The sequence below is a fragment of the Cebus imitator genome, unplaced genomic scaffold (genome assembly GCF_001604975.1).
Source record: "Cebus imitator isolate Cc_AM_T3 unplaced genomic scaffold, Cebus_imitator-1.0 Scaffold460, whole genome shotgun sequence".
Taxonomy (NCBI): domain Eukaryota; kingdom Metazoa; phylum Chordata; class Mammalia; order Primates; family Cebidae; genus Cebus; species Cebus imitator.
Genome location: NW_016107775.1, coordinates 1,529,613 through 1,551,666, shown reverse-complemented (window position 1 = coordinate 1,551,666; position 22,054 = coordinate 1,529,613). Strand labels below are relative to the sequence as shown.

The following is a 22,054-nucleotide window of genomic DNA, read 5'->3' as shown; positions in this document are numbered from 1 at the left end:
ATGGTACCTAGCATGTAATATGTATCCAATATTTATTTGCCAAATTAATATCAGTAAAGAAATTTATATTTCTATCTTAAGTGGATGACATCAAACCCTTAATAGATAATACTGGGAGTAGATACATCAATATTATTATTATTATTATTATTTGAGACAGGGCCTCACTCTGTCACCCATGCTGGAGGGCAGTGGTGCAATCACAGCTCACTGCAACCTCTGTCTCCCAGACTCAAGCGATCCTCCCACCTCAGCTTCCCCAGTAGCTGTGACCACAGGCACATGTCACCATGCCCAGCTAGATATAAAAAAAATTTTTTGTTGTTTTTTGGTAGAGACAGGGTCCCATTATGTTGCTCAGGCTGGTCTCAAACTCCTGGACTCGAGCAACCCTCCCGCCTCAGCCTTGCAAAGTGCTGGGATTACAGGTGTGAGCCACCATGTCTGGCTCAACTCCTTGATAGAGAATATGTTTTTAATATAGGTCTTGGAGGATGCCATGAGGAAAATCAATTATTGGAACTAAGGAAAGAAAATTTCACACAGATATTAAAGTAAAACATAGTGTGAGATTCTGAGTCATTATCTTGAAGGGCACTATATAAATATACCAATGATTGGAGAGTTAATCACAATACATGGAAACATAATAAAGGCACATATTAAAATAGCACTTAAGAAAAAATTACGGACACAGTATGAAAAATAACTTTGAAAGATGTAGAGGCTGTAGGAGACAAATCCTCCAGACTCTGGTCTAAGGCCTAGCATACAGGATACTCCTGTGTTACCGTATAAATGAGTAAATTAGAGAACAGCAAACAAATGTATGATCATTTTCTCTAAAATCTCCCCCTAGCTAAAAACTCAAACTGCCTTTTCCACGGAAGGTACAGATAGACAATTTCCATACTGGCTGTTTATATATAACAATAATAAATATTTTAAAAATCAATTACATATAATCAAATGAATTATAAGATTCACCCAAATCACTGGGGAAAAACTTAGGAAGTCTCCATCATTTTGCAAAAAGACACAATTTACCAAACATGTAAACAGAAACTTGAAACAAAGTGTTGAAGATAGAATTTGGCATTATACTTCTATTTCATTTCTATACCACTTTCTAAGTTATAACTTCTAGGACTAATAGCTTTGGATATGTTCCACTACTTACCAAAAAGCAGGGAGAGGAGGTGAGGGGTATACAAAAACTGCCACATTTTAAATTCCAGGAACTTGTAAATAAAGATTCAAGGAAACATTTTCTTTTCCCTCTTATATAGTTTTCAGGACAAAAGGTAATAATAATGTTATATTAAATTGCCCTAACCTCTGAAATTGGTTTTAAATTAATTTCAGGGGTATGTATCAGAGCAGACCTAGGTAAACCTGATAATTTTCTGAAACGCCACCAAAATACACTAAGGATTTTAAAAGATAACTACGAAAGAGTATACACTCCACTAAGAGTTAATTGTTTTCTACAAATAAACTGAAATATCCTTTACAGAAAAAAATTAATTTGCTAATCTTTCAAATTATCATGCCAGTTACTGCATGCCTAAAAAATGGGCATAACTAACAAGAACAATTATTTCATACAGAAGAGAAACCAATATGGTATTGTCTAAATTCTTTATCTCTCAATGTTAACAGCATACCTATGAAGAGAAACTTTCCCCCTAATCTAATCCACAGCACACAGGCATGAAGAGGAGCTTAAAATAAAATAAAATTACCTCTGAGGCAAAGTTTACCAGAAGAGTTCAGTAAAAGTACCAAAATAGCTGAACTTCAATCTGAGTGGGAAGAAAAAAATTACAGGCTTGGCAAACAACCTCTACTTATTACAAGGCTGCACCCTTTACTTTCTTACCTCATTCACCACTCACAAAAAGTTGGGAGCTACAATGCCTGCAAAGTACAGCATAGTAACTCTACTCTCATATGCAGAGCTCCTGAGAGAAATTTTTCAACATATTAAAAAAAGGTCCTTAATGTGGATAGAGTAGTTTGCAGGCCACAACAATAAATTACTGTGTTTGCACCTTCATGACCAATCCTGTTCAAGCTTAATAAATCCAATATAACAGCCCTTAAATGGCACTGTCTCTACCACAATCTGTGTAAAAGCCTAATATTAACGTGTATTCACAGTGGAGGCCTTCTAAATGAAGGGGAATGGCCACCATCTGCACAATCAATAACAGGACCCTCAACAGCTGGGAATAACAATTCTTCTCAAAAACAGACCCTGATTAATTTGCTATAATGATCAATTTATCAATATGTGGCATCCTGCAGGGTGCTACTCAAACCCGCAAAACAAAAGTGTTGATTTGATTATTATTAGAAACACTAGTGACCACTTTGAAACAGAACCACAAACTTTTAGCAGAACCACAAACTTTTGACACTGCAGAGTTTCACATTTCCATGAATTACCTGAACCAACTGAAAGCCATTGTAGACTGTGTCCAATATTCCTGCCTGGGCCCCTGTTTTGCTGGGTGCTGCTTTCTTTCTTGCTGCTATGAATTTCAGGGAGTACTTCACACGGAGCATTTCCCTCTCCTGGGGAGAAAGAGGAGCCTCCACTTCCTCTTTAGATGCAATGTTGGATTCTCCTGAATCATATTGTGTCAAAAGTGTCACATTTTCTACTCCCCTGGTGCTACCACAATCTATATCACTCTCCCCTAGATCTGTGTGAGAGAGATCTAAATCTTGAGGGGCATCCTTTGTAAGTTCCCTACTTTGTGCTGTGATTTGGGATTCTGTTGGTCTGTATATTGTCTCCTCTTCTCCAAGGTTAAAAATATGCTCATTTTCTCCATTGGTTGGCATAAGAAATGGGTCATACTTCACAGAGCTCTCTTTCAAATTATTCTGCAGGCAACAATTTTCATCATGGATTTCCCTTTGACCATTTACATGCTTTGCTTCCTCTAGTGGAGAAACATCATGTAAAATCATTTTGAAGTTTTCATCAGGGTGGGCACTTCGACATGAAAGTAGTGGGATTTTCTGTTCGCTAATGGAATTAACAGAAAAAAATGGTCTATATGGCTCTGTTACATGAATATCTTCAGCAGAAGACAAACTTCTAATTCGTGACTGGTCTCCAGTTAAAATGCCCTGTTTTTCTTCCGTCTCTGCTGGAGGGCTACATAAACCAGAGTCATCCTCCTCCGAAGTGAGAGAATTAGTACCCCATCTGCACTTGCTGGCCTTGGTAACAGTATCTGACATTTCAGTAGGTTCAACAAAAGAGCTTTCACTTTTGTTTGCATAATCCATAAAATTGGCTGGAACAAACATTCGCCAAGACCGTCTATGCTCTTTCTTTTCTGCAAGAGATTTGGCTTTAGGTAATCCTGTGGTTCGGATGATATCACTATTCAGTTTGAGTGCATCAAAGATCATCTTTTCATCTAGTTTGTTAGCTTCCCGACCTCTCAGCTCAAATACACTGGAAGAAGTAAGGGCACCATTAGAGCATAAAGAACTAACATCCAGTGTTCTGTGACTGTAGGGTAAAGTTCGATCTGTAAAATGCCTGGAAGACAGGCTACCTTTTGAACCAGAGTCTATCTGTTCATTTAGTCTAACAGTATCATAGATCGACCGCTGTGGGACGTAACAGTCTTCGATATTTAGGTCCTCCTCTTCTTCACCCTTCCCTACACATGGGGGATTCTGACGTAAACAGTCTGGTCTGCTGAGTGGCTTCCCCATATTGCAGATAGTTAAAACAAATATTGCAGCTCTTGACACAGGAAATAAGAAATAAGATAATGCATCTTTCAAGAAATTATACTTCTGAACAGAGCGACGAAGTGTCTTCGGCATAAAGACACATGCTCAAATATGTCATAATATACATATGAGGTGTTTAAGGTCATCAGCAGTGCATCAGTATAAATGCAACTATCCTTTTACCTGGTTGATTCTAGGATGATTCTAAACAATAAAGTGCATCAATAACAGAGAACAAAAAGCTTCTTTGTCCACCTTTCCTACCTCCCAAAGTTCCCTTTCACACACTCCAAAACACAGAAAAACACAAACACACACTTAACAGTGGCTCAAACACTCAGAACATTCTATTGTCAGTCCATTTCCCTTTTTAGTCTGATATTTCCAGATTAAAATTTTCAAATGAGCAAGCATTTGAAAATGTTAAAACAGGCTGAATGTTAATTTCAGCAGAGCTCTGGTTAACGGTAATCCACTTAAAGATGGCTTGCGAAACTCCATCTTTCTAGTAAATAAACCATGCTCTAGAAATTTAAAAGACAAACACAGGGACCTGGTATTGTTCACATCAAGGCACAGAACAAATCTTCAGAGAAAATAAGTTAAGTGTAACGTTATGAGAAAGTTACATTTTTCTTTTACTCTTTTTTTTCTGGAGGAGTAGCTATAAATAAACTTGATTGAAAAGGCAGGTTTTCTTCTTTTAAGCTTCTTCAATGCTAGTCAGAACTACTCAAAGGAAGAAAAAAAAAAAGACTTTTAGACACCCAGGGCAGTACAATCCGGCAACCGTTTAAAGTAAACAGTTAGAGAGCATGGTGTACTATTAAGCTTCTCTTAAAAAAAAAAAAAAAGCCATTTCCAAAGATTCTTATCTGGTCCTCCGTAGGAAGGCTTATTCCACCTGAAGCAAATGCAGCAACGAAGAGCTCCACAGCTTCCTCTAAGGCACAGGCAGCGTAATTCACATTCAGCAGAAAACCCAGGGACTACGCTAGCCTTTGAAACTGACCAACTTCTGCAGTCGCAATGTGGCCTTCATTTCAGCTGGGGCTGGAGAGAGACGGCGGTGGTGGAGGCAGCAGAAAGGGAACTCCGGCCGGGAACTCCGGCGCTGTCCGCGGCTCCTCAGGGCAGCACGGTGCCGGGCAGGCATCGTCTCCAGCCAGGGCGCTTCCTGCAACGCCCTCTCTCTGCAGGCACCATCTGCTGCGCCCCTGGGCCTGCCGGGCGCTCCGGAGCCGCAGCTCTCTCTACCACTTCGGTGCTACGCCCTCCCGTGACTTAACTTCGCAGTCATCTTTCCTCTGACTCCTCGCTTCTTACCGGGAGCCGGCGAGCGGTTTCAGTGGGAGGTACCTCGAAGCCGAGAGGTGGTGACATCAGCGCAAAGCAGGCCGAGTCCGGCGACTGGGGAGAGGGGCAGCTCGGGTTCAAAGACCGCGGAAACCCGGCCGACTACTTCAAAATGGGAAGGGATCCGTTGGGCTTGTGGAGGCAGAACCTGGCACAGGGAGATCCGCTAAGAAATTATTTTGTGAAGGTCCAAAGACCGCACTCATTTGAATAGTAAATGGGAAAGGGGGGGGGCTGCATAGGTCCCTATCTTTGAGTTCAAACCACGCTTTTACAATGAAGAATCTGATGCTTCAGCAGTATCTGCGATGCAAAGTGCAGATCACTTCGAAGTAGGGAGTGTTTTGCAGTTCCTGTTTGAAGCCCAAGTTCAAATCTAACTGTTCTCCAGAGTAAAGTATTCCTACCAGCAAGAGGCTCTCAGCACTGCTGACATGAATATTAGTAGCTACTAATAACCATGCAGTACTCTTGAGGTTAACACAAGGCCCAAGGGCACTCACTGACTCCAGGTATTTAATAAACAAAATCACCTCCACAGATTTTTATCTACGGAACACCCTTTTAAAAATGCTGTTTGAAAATAAAGTCAGCAAGCCAACTCTTTGTCTTTGTAGGAAAATTAATAGTTTTATTTAAATAAAATCTAAACATTCTCTATTTTACAAAATAAACATCAGAGTATCACACACAGTTACAAATGAAGGTAAGTGGTCTTTCTTCAATCTCACAAAATAATAATTTGAATATGAACAAAAATGTGCCCACTCCAAATAAAGAAGACAGTTTTGGTAAAAACAACTTTATACTTTTTTGATAATTTTACAGAAAAGATGCAGGAGGAAACTTTTTTGCCTTTAATGAGAAAACATCTCAATATTAATTCTACAGACCTAAGAGTTAAATCTTTTTCAAAAAAAATCTTTTCATAATGAAAACTCTTTATTAGGACCTCATTCATTCAACAATTATTAGATTATTAGATACAACTCAGTATGTGGCCATCATTAAGTTGACTATATATGACTATAAAGAAAAAGAGAGACCAAAATATCCATCAACATCAAAATATCAATGCCCATTTTTCATGTTCAAGACATGAAATATTTCAACAAGCACCTGATTCTGTGGTGTTCAAGCACACAGGTTGTAATGAGGCATTGATATGAGAAAGAAAAATGTTCTCATAGTTAGCATCCTTGAACAGTGGATTGGGCACTAGGCTGAGAAATAGTAGAGACCAAGAGTTTTACTCCCAACTGCAGCTCTCTTGATATGTAAGCCTAGAAAACTACTTCCTCATAGCAATATGAATAATAAAGTTTCCTTGAAATCTGTATGAGTGCCTTTCTCTAAACACTCTAAGATCCTTACAGAACTTTTCATAATAAAGAATGGCTCTAATTCAGTCCACCTTAAGACTCTAACTCTGAATCATTAGCACAATATTATTCTAGGCTCATGAAAAGCTAAGAGGAGCAACACATAACCTCACATTCGAGGTGGGCAGTACATTTTTAAAACTGCACAGATAATTCATTCATAAATGATTCAAAAAAAAAAAACAGTGCTCACTGTCTGCCAAACAACATGGTTCGCACTGGAAAAATGATGGTGTGAAGACACAGCCACCACTGTCCTTCTACCACTTACACTAGAGTGGAAATGTGAATGAGAAAATGGCTGTGCCACAGTTTGGAAGTGAACAGTGCTATGGGAAAATATTCCCTAGTTAATTATGTTCAAGTATATATCATTTATTTAATAACTGTTCCTTTTTTATTTTTTATTGCATTTTAGGTTTTGGGGTTCATGTGAAGAACATGCAAGATTGTTGCATAGGTACACACATGGCAGTGTGATTTGCTGCCTTCCTCCCCATCACCTATATCTGGCATTTCTCCCCATGCTTTCTCTCTCCAACTCCCCATCCCCCGCTGTCGCTCCCCTGCTTCCCCCCAGCAGACCCCAGTGTGTAGTGCTCCCCTCCCTGTGTCCATGTGTTCTCATTGTTCAACACCCGCCTATGAGTGAGAACATGCGGTTTGATTTTCTGCTCTTGTGTCAGTTTCCTGAGAATGATGGTTTCCAAGTTCATCCATGTCCCTACAAAGGACACAAACTCATTGTTTTTGATGGCTGCATAATATTCCATGGTGTATATGTGCCACATTTTCCCTGTCTAGTCTATCATCGATGGGCATTTGGGTTGGTTCCAGGTCTTTGCTATTGTAAAATGTGCTGCAATGAACATTCATGTGCATGTGTCCTTATAGTAGAATGATTTATAATCCTTTGGATATATACCCAGTAATGGGATTGCTGGGTCAAATGGAATTTCTATTTCTAGGTCCTTGAGGAATCGCCACACTGTCTTCCACAATGGTTGAACTAATTTATACTCCCACCAACAGTGCAAAAGTGTTCCTATTTCTCCACATCCTCTCCAGCATCTGTTGTCTCCAGATTTCTTAATGATCGCCATTCTAACTACCTTGAGATGGTATCTCAATGTAGTTTTGATTTGCATTTCTCTAATGACCAGTGATGATGAGCATTTTTTCATATGTTTGTTGGCCTCATGTAGGTCTTCTTTTGTAAAGTGTCTGTTCATATCCTTCGCCCACTTTTGAATGGGCTTGTTAATTTTTTTCTTGTAAATCTGTTTTAGTTCTTTGTAAATTCTGGATATCAGCCCTTTGTCAGATGGGTAATAACTGTTCCTTTTTTATTGAACTGATTTTTATTTACTTATATTCTGATTCAGGCTAAAATTTGTACTGTTAACCTTAAAATGTGTGACAGTAATTTACATAAATCTTTCTTACTTGAAATCACATTCCAAAGTCTTATCTGGATAACATGTAAGAGCTCATATATAAAGAGCAAAACCGGACTGGTGTATTTTTTTCTCAAAAAATTGGTTTAGACAGCTACTATAAATGTTACAGTTTCTAATGTTAATAAAATCAAGATACATTAAACCATGTTAAATATTAATCATGATATCCCATCCCTCATATTTTCTTTTTTTCTGAGACAGGGTCCTGCTCTGTTGCCCAGGCTGAAACACAGTGGTGTGATCACAGCTCACTGCAGCCTTGACCTGAAAATAGCCAACACTATTATTTCATAATACAGAAATCATAATGCTGTTTTCAAAATGTAGCTTTACTTACTTTATGCAGCCTATTAGATATAATCCAGCTAAACTATCTACTAAAGCAGATGATTTCAGAAAAGTACAACTAATAACTGAATTATAAGCAAAACAGTAAGATTTTCTCATTTTATATTCCTAAAGTTTAATTAAATCTTTTAAAAGAAAAGTCCCTGGAAAATGTTCCCACTAAGTGCAACAATGAAAAGTTTTATCATTCACATTTATTATTTATATATTTACTCATAGAAAAGAGCAATTTTATCAGCTGAAACATAGAGTTTTTAGGGCTGAAGGATTGGAGGTTAAGTTCAACGTACAGTAAGTGAAGAATGTCTATGTAAGTAAACGCACTGTTATCCATGAATACCTCCTGGCCTGATAGCTCTTGAAATCAGCATTAGAAGTCAAACATGGATATGTGTTCTGGGCTACAAGTACAAAAATGGTCAGTAAGAGCAACAATTGTTCTTTCTAAAATAAATAAGCCATTAGCTAATGAAAACTGAAAGCATACTATGTTTTTAGTTTTCAAACTATTAAATTTCTTCACATAAATGGCTAAAGGTTTCCAAAGATACGCATCATATGAATATGCAGTAACTATTTATTTCATGGGAATATAGTTTCTATTTAGAAGAAAGTAGAATATTCTGACCCCACCACAAAGTAAACCAATTTAGAAACACTTAAGAGACTCACTGACTGATCTTGACAGGAGTTTATCAAGATGTGAACCTTAATTAATATCTTTCATGAGCGCTTGCTATTCTTCCTGTAAGTTACTACAATAGTAAGACTATGCCTTTCCCATATCTTCAGTGAGGTTTTCTGGTGACAGTGAAAAAAATTCTATGTAACAAAAGATGATTTATATATATATATATAATTAATTGCTATACATATATATATAATTTCACATTTATTCTGTTTATATATAAAATGTCAAACAGTTCATTTTAAAAAAAAGCTACCCAGCAAGCAAAAGCAATACACACATATAATGGCCCTATTCAGTTTTCATCAGAGAAACAAAACCAAACAAAATCTGGAAATAATTTTCATATTAAAATACTGACAAAAGAAATAAACTAAGCTTGAAATGAAACAACTGGAGATATGTGAGAATAGGATCTGCTGGGCACAGACATTTTCCTGTTATATCCAGTTCTTGAGCAGCACCAGAAGCTTTTCACTTAATTTAAAATCATAGCATTTCCTTATCACATACTGTTATTAATGCATGGAGACCTATATATTTTTTAAAGCATTTATCAGTCAAATGTTCTTTTCAAGAAATCAATGTACAATTTCATAACAACAAGGCAAGTTCTTCTCTGTCTCTTGCTCTCACACACACCTTTAAGCAACTTTCCATATTAATAAAATATATTATGAAGTTCTCTTTTTATCAAAGGAGGGACTATAATAATGACAGTAAATACCACAGTTTGGTTCTTCTGTTGGATCACTCTAAAATGGTAATATAGGTTTATCAAGGTAAAAGCAAAACAAAATAACAACAACAAAAAAAATCCTTCATTATAAAATCTCTGGCTGGAACTGCCTTCAGGAAAACCCACTTTAATTCCACACTCTTAAATGAAGGAATAAAGGCAGCAAAACTGAAAAAGAACCAATGTTGCAAAGTTCTCCTTTGACAGCCCTTTCTGAGAAGTATGGTCTATTTCTTGTGTTACATGAAAAAGAGGGCATCCACCTGTTATGCCTCGTTTGTGTGGATAAAGATCTGAGGGGTTAGTAATACCACACAGCAGATCAGCTCCATCTCTTCATAGCTATGCGTGGTCTCTGCCTCGGTGGGGCTTCTCTCTTGACCAGCATATGGAGAATTCTTTCATCCCAAAATTGTTAAATGCCACTTTGCTGTGGGTTTGTTAAACCATATGACCTTCCTATAAAAGCAATGCATCTAGTTACAATGTCTATAGTGAAAATATTTTCACCATTAGAAAAACCAGAGGGTGGTAACATGCAACCCCTTTGCTAATGTAGCTTCATTAACAAAAATCCAATCTATGAAGGAATTTTCCCTTACAAAAACCTCTTCTGCAACAGCTTTATCTAATTTCCTCATTCTCAATAAAAAATGGAGAATAATTTGTCATTGGCCTCTATATGACAATATGAACACTTTAAAAGTATTATTAAAGCATTTTTTGGACAATTTGATTTTCAATATAGTGACATCATAGAGGTTGTTTTTAGATCATTTGATAAACACCATAATAAGAATTTCTGCTCAAACTGCCTGTCTTCCTTAGCCACATGCTACTTGGCATTTTAGTTTACCTAATACTCATATAATGATGCCGGGGTTAAACAATGCCTTCACCTGGACCAGAGAAAATTTATTACAGTATAATTAGGCATATGTTCCGCTCTTTGTCTCTGGTTTCAGCATGGCTTAAAAATCCTCTGCTCAATGTAATTCTATGTCCATTTGAAAATAAAAAGAAATCTTCAGAGAGACTTGTACTAGAGATGTATTCATTTGCGGGGACAAAATGAATTACAACTGGGGCAGCAGCAGAGTGTTCAGAAATAAGCAGGGTCTGAGGTAAGGCATTTTTTTCAGAATGGTCTAGATCAAGGGTGTCCAGTCTTTTGGTTTCCCTGGACCACACTGGATGAAGAGTTGTCTTAGGTCACCCATAAAATACACTAACAGCAATGGCAGCTGATGAGTTTTAAAAAAATTTCATAATGTTATTTAAGAAAGTTTATGAATTTGTGTTGGGCCACATTCAAAGCCATCCTGGGCCACAGGTGGCTCATGGCCATGGGTTGGACTAGCTTGGCCTAGATAGAGGTGAGGAGGGTACAGCTTTAGCTAGGACTCATTAAAGCATCAAGTTTCTTTGATCTTCATTGAAATCAAGTCAATTCAATATGATGATAATGGTTATTTCATGATGATCAGAAGACCTGATTGGCTGTTAATCACATAGTAATAAGAATCACCGGGATGCATTCCTTGTATACAGTCAGTTATATATGTCTTTGATAAATAATAATGTGGAAATGTTAATATTACTTAATGTGGTTTAGATTTGAAGATAATCTTGAGCTAGGAGTCTTCAGATAGGAGGTAGGGATAGAGGGAACACCAAAGGGGCTTCTCTCTTCCTGCCTAGAGACAAACAGAATCACTCTGCTATTCATTCCACCATTTACAACAGTGTGCACAGAATTTAACTGCAATCACAGAGAGGTGGAAGTAGAAAATGGTACTCTAACTTAACCAACAGAATAGAAAACACCTCACTCTTCAGACATGTTAGTTCAATGACTATTATTTGGAAGTAGAAAAACTTATGTACATCAGAACTTATATACAATCAAAATAGTTCTAAAACATCAAGCTAACTAACACAATAATAACACCAATCTCCTTTTAAAATCTCAGAATAGTTTTCACTGAGTGAGTTAGTACATTTGCTTTAGAATAGCATTTGCTTTAATTATTATGTTTGAGTTAGTATGAACATGAATGAATGAATTTTGTCCTTGTCCTTACAAGGAAAACTCAAGTAACTATTAATAGCTATTTCTTAAACTATACAAAGAAAAACAGAATCAGGGAAGTCTATCAAACCTGTTTAAATTCCTGTATTATGGGCCCAGTGAATATAAGGCACCCCCTGCTGAGTAATTGGGTAATAGCTATTATTCTCAGTTCTGCCCACAAGGCAGTTTATTTTGTATTAAGAAAAACTATTATAGGATTTTATCTGTGACATTGGGTTAAACTAAAGCTATCAGATAGATTAATGCCAAATTAGATTATATTTCAAAGTAATAATGAAAACAGACTCAGTCCTTCACTTCTTTCCTGTGTCACTTTTAGGAAATATAACCAGCTTTTCACTCAAAAAAAAAATAATTCCATCTAAAAAGTTTAAAAAAAAAAACTTACTAAAAATTATGTTAAAACTAATATTTAGCAAAAGCCGAAGGCCCAACAAAAACTAAAGTAAGTACTGAATTGTAAACAAGTCAATTTACTACTTTAACCAGGAAAGATATAATCACTACAACGATGAAATACCTGGCTCCATGTCCGTAGCAGCAGTAGTGGTGATCATTGGAATCACCACCATCAACATCATCATTAATATCATCACCCTTATTGTGTCACAGCCCCTACATAACATCAGTTTCTAAGACTGTTTTACATATGTTTATCTCATATGCCTCATAGCACCCAGTTTTACAGAACATGTTCCCTAAGTGGGCGTTCCTGGTATTTTGGATTAAAATGCAATGGCTGGCTATTCAGGCTAAATTAGGCTACAGCAAAGATGATTAGAAAACTCCCCAGAGAAAATACCAGATGTAAAACATGGGTGACAAAGTTTACACAGAGCATTGCATCATTTTCATCAAAACGATCAGGTTCTGACACTGTGTGACCTTGGACAAATCACTTAACCTCCTTAAGCCTTGGCTTCTTCATAATAAGATGGGGAATAATAATAGCATCTACCTCTCATGATTCTTAACAGGATTAAAGATAAATTAAAACAGCGCTTGACACATAGTAAGCCTACAATAAATGTTAATTACAGTAATTACTATTTTTAAAGAATACACAGGCACATACACAGATAAATGGAATTAGTGGTTGTGTGAGCTACCATGATCATATTCTTGTCCTTTTTTAACCTATGGCACTGGAATATACTAACTGCAGATTGTCTGCTTTAAAACTTTTTTTTTTTAAGTCACTGGGTTTCAAGACACTGAACGTAGGCCGTGATATTCTTTATTGCTGAATTTCAATAAAATCAATCAACTCTTTGCAAATAATCAGAAAGCAAACTAACACAGCATGCTAAATAGTTTATCTGAGGAGAAATTATCACTCTATATTTCTTCACAATCAAATAAGACAATCTCTGCAGCTATTAATGGTAAAGTTACTTATTCGGGCTTTTCAGTTTGCAAAACACTTTCACTACAATGGTGAGAAAGTTCCTTCTATCTCTTGCTTTTTCTTCCTTTCAATTCTCCCCCTGAAGAGCCAGGTTTTTCACTGTACTTGGGAACACCAAGGGGGAGGCACCCACAAGTGGCAGCACCAATATTATTACTTTTGTCCACTGTTTTACATAGAAGCAACAAAGATAAATGAAGGTCTTTTTTCCACACAAATGCACAGGAAACCGAGAGAAACCATTATGTCTCACAAAGACAATGTGGTTAAATTTCCTTAGTATAAACACTGCTTGATTACTGTCATTTAATCTTTAAGATGCTCACAGGGTTCTATAGAAAATTCCAAACTTTCCTGATAAAGGAAGAGTTGCTCCCAAGATCTCATCTCTCCCAGTCTTCAATGCAGCAATTGCCACAGAACCATGTTTTTCTAATACAGGATTCTCTCATATGAAATCTTTATTTTGCCAATCAGAAATACAAAAATTTGACAGAGCAATGAAGGAGGTCAAGTCAACAGAAGGACGTTTCCTTCACCTTCAAGAATCAGGAAATAAATATGGAATCACAGATTTGTGAGCCTTGACGGAACTGGGCTTCAAAGGCATTTAATAAGCCGCACATAACCATAACAGTAATAGCAATACAAAGAGCAAGAAGGCATTTTTCAAGATTCAGTCACCTAAATAATGTTATTAAAGATAAGCAAATGAAAGAGTATATCAAATATAACTGCATAGAATTTGGAAGTCCATTTGATTCATGTTCATTTCTCAAGGAAAATAATTTATGGTTTTATAAATTGTTTTTATTTGGTCTTAGTTTATTCTTTATGCACTAATGGTACAATATATCTTTGCCAGTAAAACACACCTCATAAATATAACAGGAGCTGTGGAAACCCTAAAGGTTTATATCAGCCACATATAGAAAATTGCTTGTTATTTAGGACCCTTTGTTTCCAGAGATCAACCTATCTTTGTCACCTATACAGATGTGACTTCTGTTCTCACTATAATAAATAAGGCCAAATCCAATGACACAGAAACTGGCCCACTATTTTTATCAAATGTTTCATTCATTAAGTGTCACTGAGCACTGTTGAGTGGCAGTTATTTCTTGGCACTGAGGAGCTTATATCATCCAATAAAAAAATAATTAACTTCTAATCCTCTGGGGCATGAACCCACGCTCTTTGTTTAATGAAACACAGATTATAACATGGAACTCCATACTGCCTTTAAAAATATGAGTTTTTAGAAGAAAAAAGTCTGTGGAAGAAATTAAATCAAGAAGGATGGAAAGACAATATAAAAAGAAAGGGAAGAAAAGATGATAATTCACCACTGAAGGAAATGCTGGGAGATAAACCTCTGCAGTAGAGTTCAAACCATAGCTGCGGTCACCATGGATGGCAGCTGTGAATGACGTCGGAAATGGACACTATGATGTCTGTTTCTGGCTTGCCTGGAATGTTGTCAAGCACTCTTTGACTCCCTTATTTTATCTCAGGCCTCATCCCACGAAGGCCCAAATTCCCAGTAAGCTTGTAACTGCCCCACATGCCTGGGTGTTACCCCCATATATGCTCATTCTGGCTCAAATATTATATGACAATCATTATTAGAAGGTTCTATGAAATAGGCAATCTCCTTTCTATACCAATTAGAAACTTCACTGACAATAAAAACACTTGGTAAAAATGAAGAATTCCCTACCTTGAACACGTCAAGCTGCTGATTAATTGTCTCTGTTTCCATACCAACCGGACCCTGCGACTCTTCATGTTCTTCGGCTTTCTGGAGCAGAGCAGAAAATTCTTTCAATTTGCTGTAAAATTCTTCAAGACGCGTAATTGTCCCTTCAACCTGCTCTTCTCTGGCTTGGGCTCGGTCCAGTAACTTGTTGCATTGTTTGCTTAATGCCTCCAAGTCCCTTTTGATTCCAACAAGGTCAGGAGAGGTTTCTTCTGTGGCCAACATCATCTTGCAGGTTTTATTGGCATTGTCGTTGCTTGCTATGAGGGCTTCTAGTTTCTTTAGAAATGCTTTTATAGTTTCCTTTTGCTTTTGCAATGTTTCTGCATCTCTTCCCACTGGGGCCATGCTGTCCAGTTCATCATCAAACTCTGCAAACTGAGAAAACATTTCTCGAATGGTATTCTGGAAATGCCCAATGCCCTGAAGTTTGGTTTCTAAGAATGAACACTTTTCATCAACCTGCTGACTTAGTTCACTGTGCTCTTGAGCTATGGTTTCCACTTGCAATAAAATATCAGAGGTTCCCTTTGAGTCTGACGCCTCTACCACAAGGTCCTGTGCAAGTCTTTTAGCCAAATCTACCTGATGCTTCAAGGCCTGAAGTGATTTCTGCTGAGTTTGCAACATGGTCAGGTATTTGTTACTGAAAGCCTGGGGTCCCAGGGAATCATGGACATCTAGCTGCTCCTTTGCACATTGAAGCTGCCTTTTAGATTCTTTGGAAACTTCTTGAAATTCTTTAAACTTCTGAGCCATGTTCTCCAGGGACAATTTCTTACTGTGAAGTTGTTCAGTGACCATGTCTACCTTCTGGATCAGTGACTTATTCTCGTCTGTAACAACTTCTTTATCTACCTCACAGACACTGAGCAAGCTATTGGCTGTGTTGTTCAGTAATTCTACCATACCAAAGTGTTGGTCCATTTCCTTCTGCAGAGACTTTAACTTGGCAATAGAATTCTCTCCTTCAGCAGGATCCAAGCAAAATTTTATTTCCTCCAGGTTGTTTTGGCATTTGTCTATCCATGGCCGGAGAGTCTCTACTTGCTCTTTATACTTAAGGGCTTTTTCCAATGAATCTTTTAACTTGTTTTCTCTTTCTTTCACCTGCTTATTAAATGTATCCCAATTGGTTTTAATCGTATTAAGCTGAGACTGTAAGGCTGCCTTCTCAGACCCTTGTGTTTTTAATAACAGATTTTCACCTTCTGCAATGGTTTTTTCATAAATATGAGACTGGGCAGTCAAAGTTTTACTTAAGTCTTTATGATCTTTAATTAATGATTCCAAGACATCTACTTTGGCGGATATTGGATGAGACTTGTTTTGCTCTTCTTTCTTTGTATTTAGCCAAGCTTGAAAATCTCTAGACATTTGCTGAAATTGATGAGAGCTTGCACAGGCTGACTGAAGGTGCTGGACATGATTCTCTAGAAATAAAATCACAAGATATGTTTATTTTACATCAAAATGTTAATTTAGTCTATGAAAAGCCAAAAGAAAAATCTCTGAATGAATATACAGAATCGTTGAAAAGCAAGGGCTTTTAGCAATGACTATAAGAACTACAAGTGAACCTAAGTTACTGACAAAGGGGAAAAGAAGCAAGAGGTAGGCACAACAAGAAAATAAGCAATCAAGAAAAGATGCAGGAGACAGATGAGAGGGGAAAACAAAGAATAAGTAAAAATGCATCAAGGTGCAGGGAGTGGTCATGCCACACACTGCCTGCTATGCTAGTGTCGTCTCCATTCCAGTACGGAGAAGTGACAACAGCAATGTTCTCAGTTATGGTGATAAATAATCCATCTCTTATCAATATGACTTTTTCATATCTATGTCTTTTACATATTGTGGAGGCAACATAATGTAGCACATGAAAACTACACGAGTTTGTATCCTGGTTTAACCTCTTCAGAGCTGGAAGAACCCAGGCAAATGATTAACCCTCTAAGCCTAATTTCTACAACTACAACTGTAAATTGACAATATTAATAGTTGGTGTTGTACAGATTAAATTATAGTACATGTGGAGTTCATAGTTTAATACCTATAACATAAAAGTGTTCATACCATTAAAAATAATGATGTTAGCTGATATTTACTATTGCTAATATCATATTAAATAAAGGAATAAGTCTGAAACAGTTGCTGTGATCAGTAAATTCAATCAATTGAAACACATAACTTGAGTATTTACTAGGTGCAAGAAACTAGAAACTTTTCAAACAGAACAAATTTAACAACAAAATGTACCTTTCTTCACAGGGCTCTCTGAATTCTGATAACTCACTGCTAACTCTGACAAATATCAACACAACTGCCACAGAATTACAGCCACAGTGAGAGAGGGAAACAGTGACAATGCCTCTCTTTCACACATTTCTTTAGAAAAGTTTTTTACGACCGAATAGACAAAGTAACAGCAGATGAGAAGATGATGCAAAGCCTTTTACTAACTAGTCATGTTTGACACACAGCAAAAAGCATTTACATCTTTTAAAATCTCAAGTTTGGGATACTTGAGATTTAAAAAGGCCTTGAGGAAGTCAATTTTGCCAACAGAGTATGTATGCAGAATGACCGTAACATTGCATGTGCCTATGAACACAAAACTGTTCTCTGCACTGCTGTGTTCATCCTTCTCTTCACTGATTTTCACAGTGGGGCAGAGTCTCTTTGGGGTCCTGGACTATTGGCAACATCTTGGAAATAGGCAATATATGACATCTATTTCTGACCAGGAAATACATGTATTAAAAGTAAACAAACCTGCTTTCTGTTCAATATCTTTAAATGATTTTAAGATGCTTTCTAGTTGCCTACTAAGTTCTGCTTTCAAGTATTCTTCTTTAACCAGTGCTGACAAATCCTCACAGAGTGTCTGGGCCACTTTTATCTGCTTCCTTTCCTGCTGTATTTCCTGCTTCATTTTTTGGGCTGATTCCAACTGTTGGTTCATAGCATCAGGGTGCGTGCTCACAGCCAGACTGCTGCTGAGTTTATTATCCAAGTCATTCAGTTTATCGGAAAGGCTTCTCAGCAGGCTTTGATACTGTGTGCTTTTAACAATGGCTTGGTCAATCCAGTCACATCTGTCACTCAATTGCCCTGTTAGGCTATCCCATTTTTGGGTCACAGCTGCCAGTTGCTCTTTCACAATCCCATGTAAAGAAGGGTCTTCTCCAGGTCTGCTCAGAATGCCCTGACCAGCTGCTGTGAGCTGTTCATATTGAGGTTTCCGAGTGGCAAATTCTTGCAGCAGAATCTAAGGTAGCAAGGGTAAATAAACACGAAGTATTATAAAATTGATTGTAGAAAACATAGATTTAGTATCCAGACAGAAATGTTAATTATTTCTCTAGTTTTTGTTTTGTACTTATCACTTTCCTACTTTTTACTTAAAGGGCAGTACAATTATCTTCAATCCAAAGAGCTTTGGTGCTTTGCAGAGATACCCTGTCTAAACTAATCCTATCCTCCTAAAGGGAAAATCTGGACAAAATGAACAAAAATTCATGTGTAAATTTTCATATAAAAAGAGAAACACCACTGTTGAACAAGTTCACACTGCACTTACACGAAATTTGTTTTTACCCTCTCACCTTTTTGTCATTATAGGATTTTTGGAATACCCTGTAAAATTTTACATGAAAGAAAATGCACAGCAATAAAGGTGTTAGAATATATTAACTCACGATGCATTGATTTGCAAAAGTTTTTGTAACATAAGATTTATTTCACAGTCTTTATTATAAAGGTTTTAGCCAACAAATCATGCTGCTCAGAATGTATAGGCTCAACCTGACTCATAAAATGAATGATCCAAAAATTTCATTCTTTTAGTATCATATTTTCTCCATATTTTATCTATCTATCTCTGGAACACTACCAAGACTAGCGACAATTATTTCTCCTCAGATATTTACTTTCATCTTTTGTTTTTATTGTCTTTGGATTATGAACAAATATGAACTCAAACATCTGACTTTCACAAAAATGTATTTGAATTCACAACTTATAAAACAGCCTCACTGCTCTAAAGGCAGTACTCATACATAAAAAAAAAAAAAAAAAAAAAACTAACTGAAACCACCACAGAGCTTCTGCTATTACACCTGACTATAAAAACATTAAACATTAAAAAATAAAACTCAATTTTTGGATTTTTTTTTCCCCTTGTGTATTTATTTGCTTTGTAACTAGTCTAACACTCTGAGTTTCAGGGTTCCCTCTCTGCTTCCCTTATTCTTTGTCCTTTTCTTGTTCTCTCTCTCCCCCCATCAGGACTGAACTGCATGAGTTTTACAAGTTTCATTATCTACCAGCACAATCAAAATAAATAAAACCTCAAAGGAGTAATTTCTAAACAGTAAAAACTATATACTAGTTTCTTGTAAAGATATTACTTAATTGCATTAATACTTCAAAGAAGGCCCTTTTAACAGGATCTGTACCACCCACAATATGACTCAATTATCAGGAAACTTGGCCCATTCATGGGCTTCAAGGAGGCCTCTGGGATGCCTCATAGCTTTAGTTCTCTGGGAATTCCCACTAATATCAGGACAGTGTCTCATGGGCATCTGAAACATTACATACATAGTTCAAAGCAGTTACATAAAATACATACGGACCAACGCTAAGATATTTATAATGAAAACATTGGTCTCAGTGAGTCAAATTGCTGTGCACGAGAGATAGGTTATTAGGTAATACTCACCTGTACCTGCTGCCTTTGTGTGTTTAGCATATTTGGGTCAATTGACAAGGGCCCAAGAACACTGACCATAAGTTCTTTTTCAACAAGCCACTGTTTCAATTGAGCCTCTACAGTCTGGAATTGGGTTAGATTATTGGAGGATTCTTCCAGTTTTTGTTGTCTATCAATTGTTAGTTGATTGAGTTCTTGCCACTTAGAATCTAATAGAAAAAAATAAAACTGGTGTTTGATTTTTTTTTTTTTTTGCAATTAACATGACTATGAGGACTGCATGACATGATTCAAAAATGATATCTAATGGTTATAATTCCATTTTTATGACTCTTGTTACATAGTTAATTAAAGGTCTAACCTAAGATTTTATAGGCTGATGGTTGTATGTCAACTAAAGTATAGGGGAAAAAACTTTGAATCTGATTTTAGAAAATATCGTAGAATATGGAATATTCATTAAAGCAGACAGGATTCTGAGATCTCTCATTCCTTCTAGAAGTCCTACAGAGTGTGTTTATTAAACTATAACTGACCTACTAGAACAATGAACAATAATCCTTTTAATATCAACTCTTCGCTTATCCATTCCAGGCAAATTGGTCCCAAATTTGTATATCTATCCCCAATTATTCTTTCCTATTCAAATTACACATTAACAACCAGCTTGCTGGAAACTTCCAGTAGGAAGTCTCAACAACTAAACTCAACATTAAAAAAATAAAACTCATTATATTCCTCTCAAAACTGGTGGAGTTTTATGACTTTTAGATTTCTTTAAAAGTTTATCTTCTCTCCCATGTCATAAAGATGTAATAATTCAGAAAATTCTTTCATGAGCTTCCTAACTCTCTTATATCCTTGATGATAAAACCTTAAAGCCCTCCTTTACATTCTCAATCCCATAACTCCATTTTGGCCTTCATCATATTTTATTTTAAATTATTTTTAATTTTTAAATTGATATCTAATAAATGTACATATTTTCAGAGGGCGTGTGATAATTTAACACAGTCCATCCAGGTGATGAGCTAACATCATCATGGTTTACCTAGACCAGTAGTTCTCATACTTGAGCTACATAAGAATCACCTGGAGGCAGTTTTAATACAGATTTCTGGGCTCTACCCTGAGTTTTTGATTCAATAGGTCTGGAGTAGTATCTGAAATTCTGCATTTCTAAAAAAAATTCCCAGGTGATTCTGCTGCTGCTGATCCCAGGAGCACACTTGGAGAAGTACTGACCTAGATTAGCAGTCTTCTAACTGGTATCCCTGCTATTAGTGTTTCTCAGCTGCAATCCATCTGTTTCTAAAACAATTTCCCTAAAAAATGTCACTTTTAAAACTGTCACTTCCCTGCTCAAATGCTTTAATAACTAACTCCTCATCACCTAGACGATAAAATCTGAAGACGTTTCCCTGACATTCGAAGCCTCCCACAATCTTTGAGGGTTTGTACTCTGAGATGAATTCTCTAATCAAGCCCTGTTGATTTCACCCTTATAGTCCAAAGAGACTTTTGCTCACACACGCCCTGTGCCTAAGATGCTATACCTTTTCTCCGTATACCACAACCCTGTCCTTCCTTTATACTCCACTGGATTTACCCTCTGCTAGGAAGCCTTTTCTGCTCTCTCCACCCTCATGACAGTAAGCTCCCTGCAGTTAAGTTACTGATCAGAGCACTTCTTCCAGCCCTTCAACACAGTCACTCAATAAATATTCACTGATGGTACGATCAGTTGATTTGAGTTTTCATTTAACATGACACACTAAAGGGACAACTTTAGTAGAAGACAATCAATGAAACCTTATCTAATAACATCATTCTATATGACATTTTCTGGTCAAACACAATCTGACAAAATAATGCCATTAAAGCGACAAATCGGGAGGGAAAAATATAAAAAATCAAGAAGCTTTTTTGAACTACGTATTCCTAATTCCCACTCCTGTACTAAAATATCTTGCTAATACTCTCCTTAGGTAATTCTGATATCCTAGAGGAGAGCCACTGAATTAGGAGCAAATTAATTACAACTTGATAGGAATCTCTATAGTTGGATTAAACGTATCTTTGAACATGAAGATCCCTTAGGGTAACCTTTTTCAAACTAAAATGTAGTTAGAGATTTCTACATTTATCATAGCACACCTGACGCTAAAGGACAGTATTTAGATAAATGTAATGAAACAATTGAAAGTAAAATAATTATTATAATCATAGTCTATACTTATATAGCACTTAATGTATGCCAGGTACTATTTGTTTGAGCCATTTACATTAACTTATTGAATTCTTCAAATGAAACTATGAAGTAGGGAAAATTATTAC

The 22,054-nt window shown here is 36.7% G+C and overlaps 2 protein-coding genes across 2 annotated transcripts in view; one reads left to right on the top strand and one right to left on the bottom strand.

The window, feature by feature from the left end:
• Nucleotides 1-22,054, bottom strand: part of DST (dystonin) — a 510,996-nt gene that overhangs the window by 80,778 nt on the left and 408,164 nt on the right. The window contains 3 exon segments of the mRNA XM_037732623.1: nucleotides 14,962-16,433; nucleotides 17,776-18,271; nucleotides 19,727-19,926. Coding sequence (XP_037588551.1) covers nucleotides 14,962-16,433; nucleotides 17,776-18,271; nucleotides 19,727-19,926 — 2,168 coding nt within the window.
• On the top strand, nucleotides 3,326-5,108 carry LOC119468619. The gene has a single exon (XM_037732629.1). It carries the CDS (start codon nucleotides 4,679-4,681, stop codon nucleotides 5,051-5,053), a length of 375 nt encoding a protein of 124 aa, XP_037588557.1. The 5' UTR covers nucleotides 3,326-4,678; the 3' UTR covers nucleotides 5,054-5,108.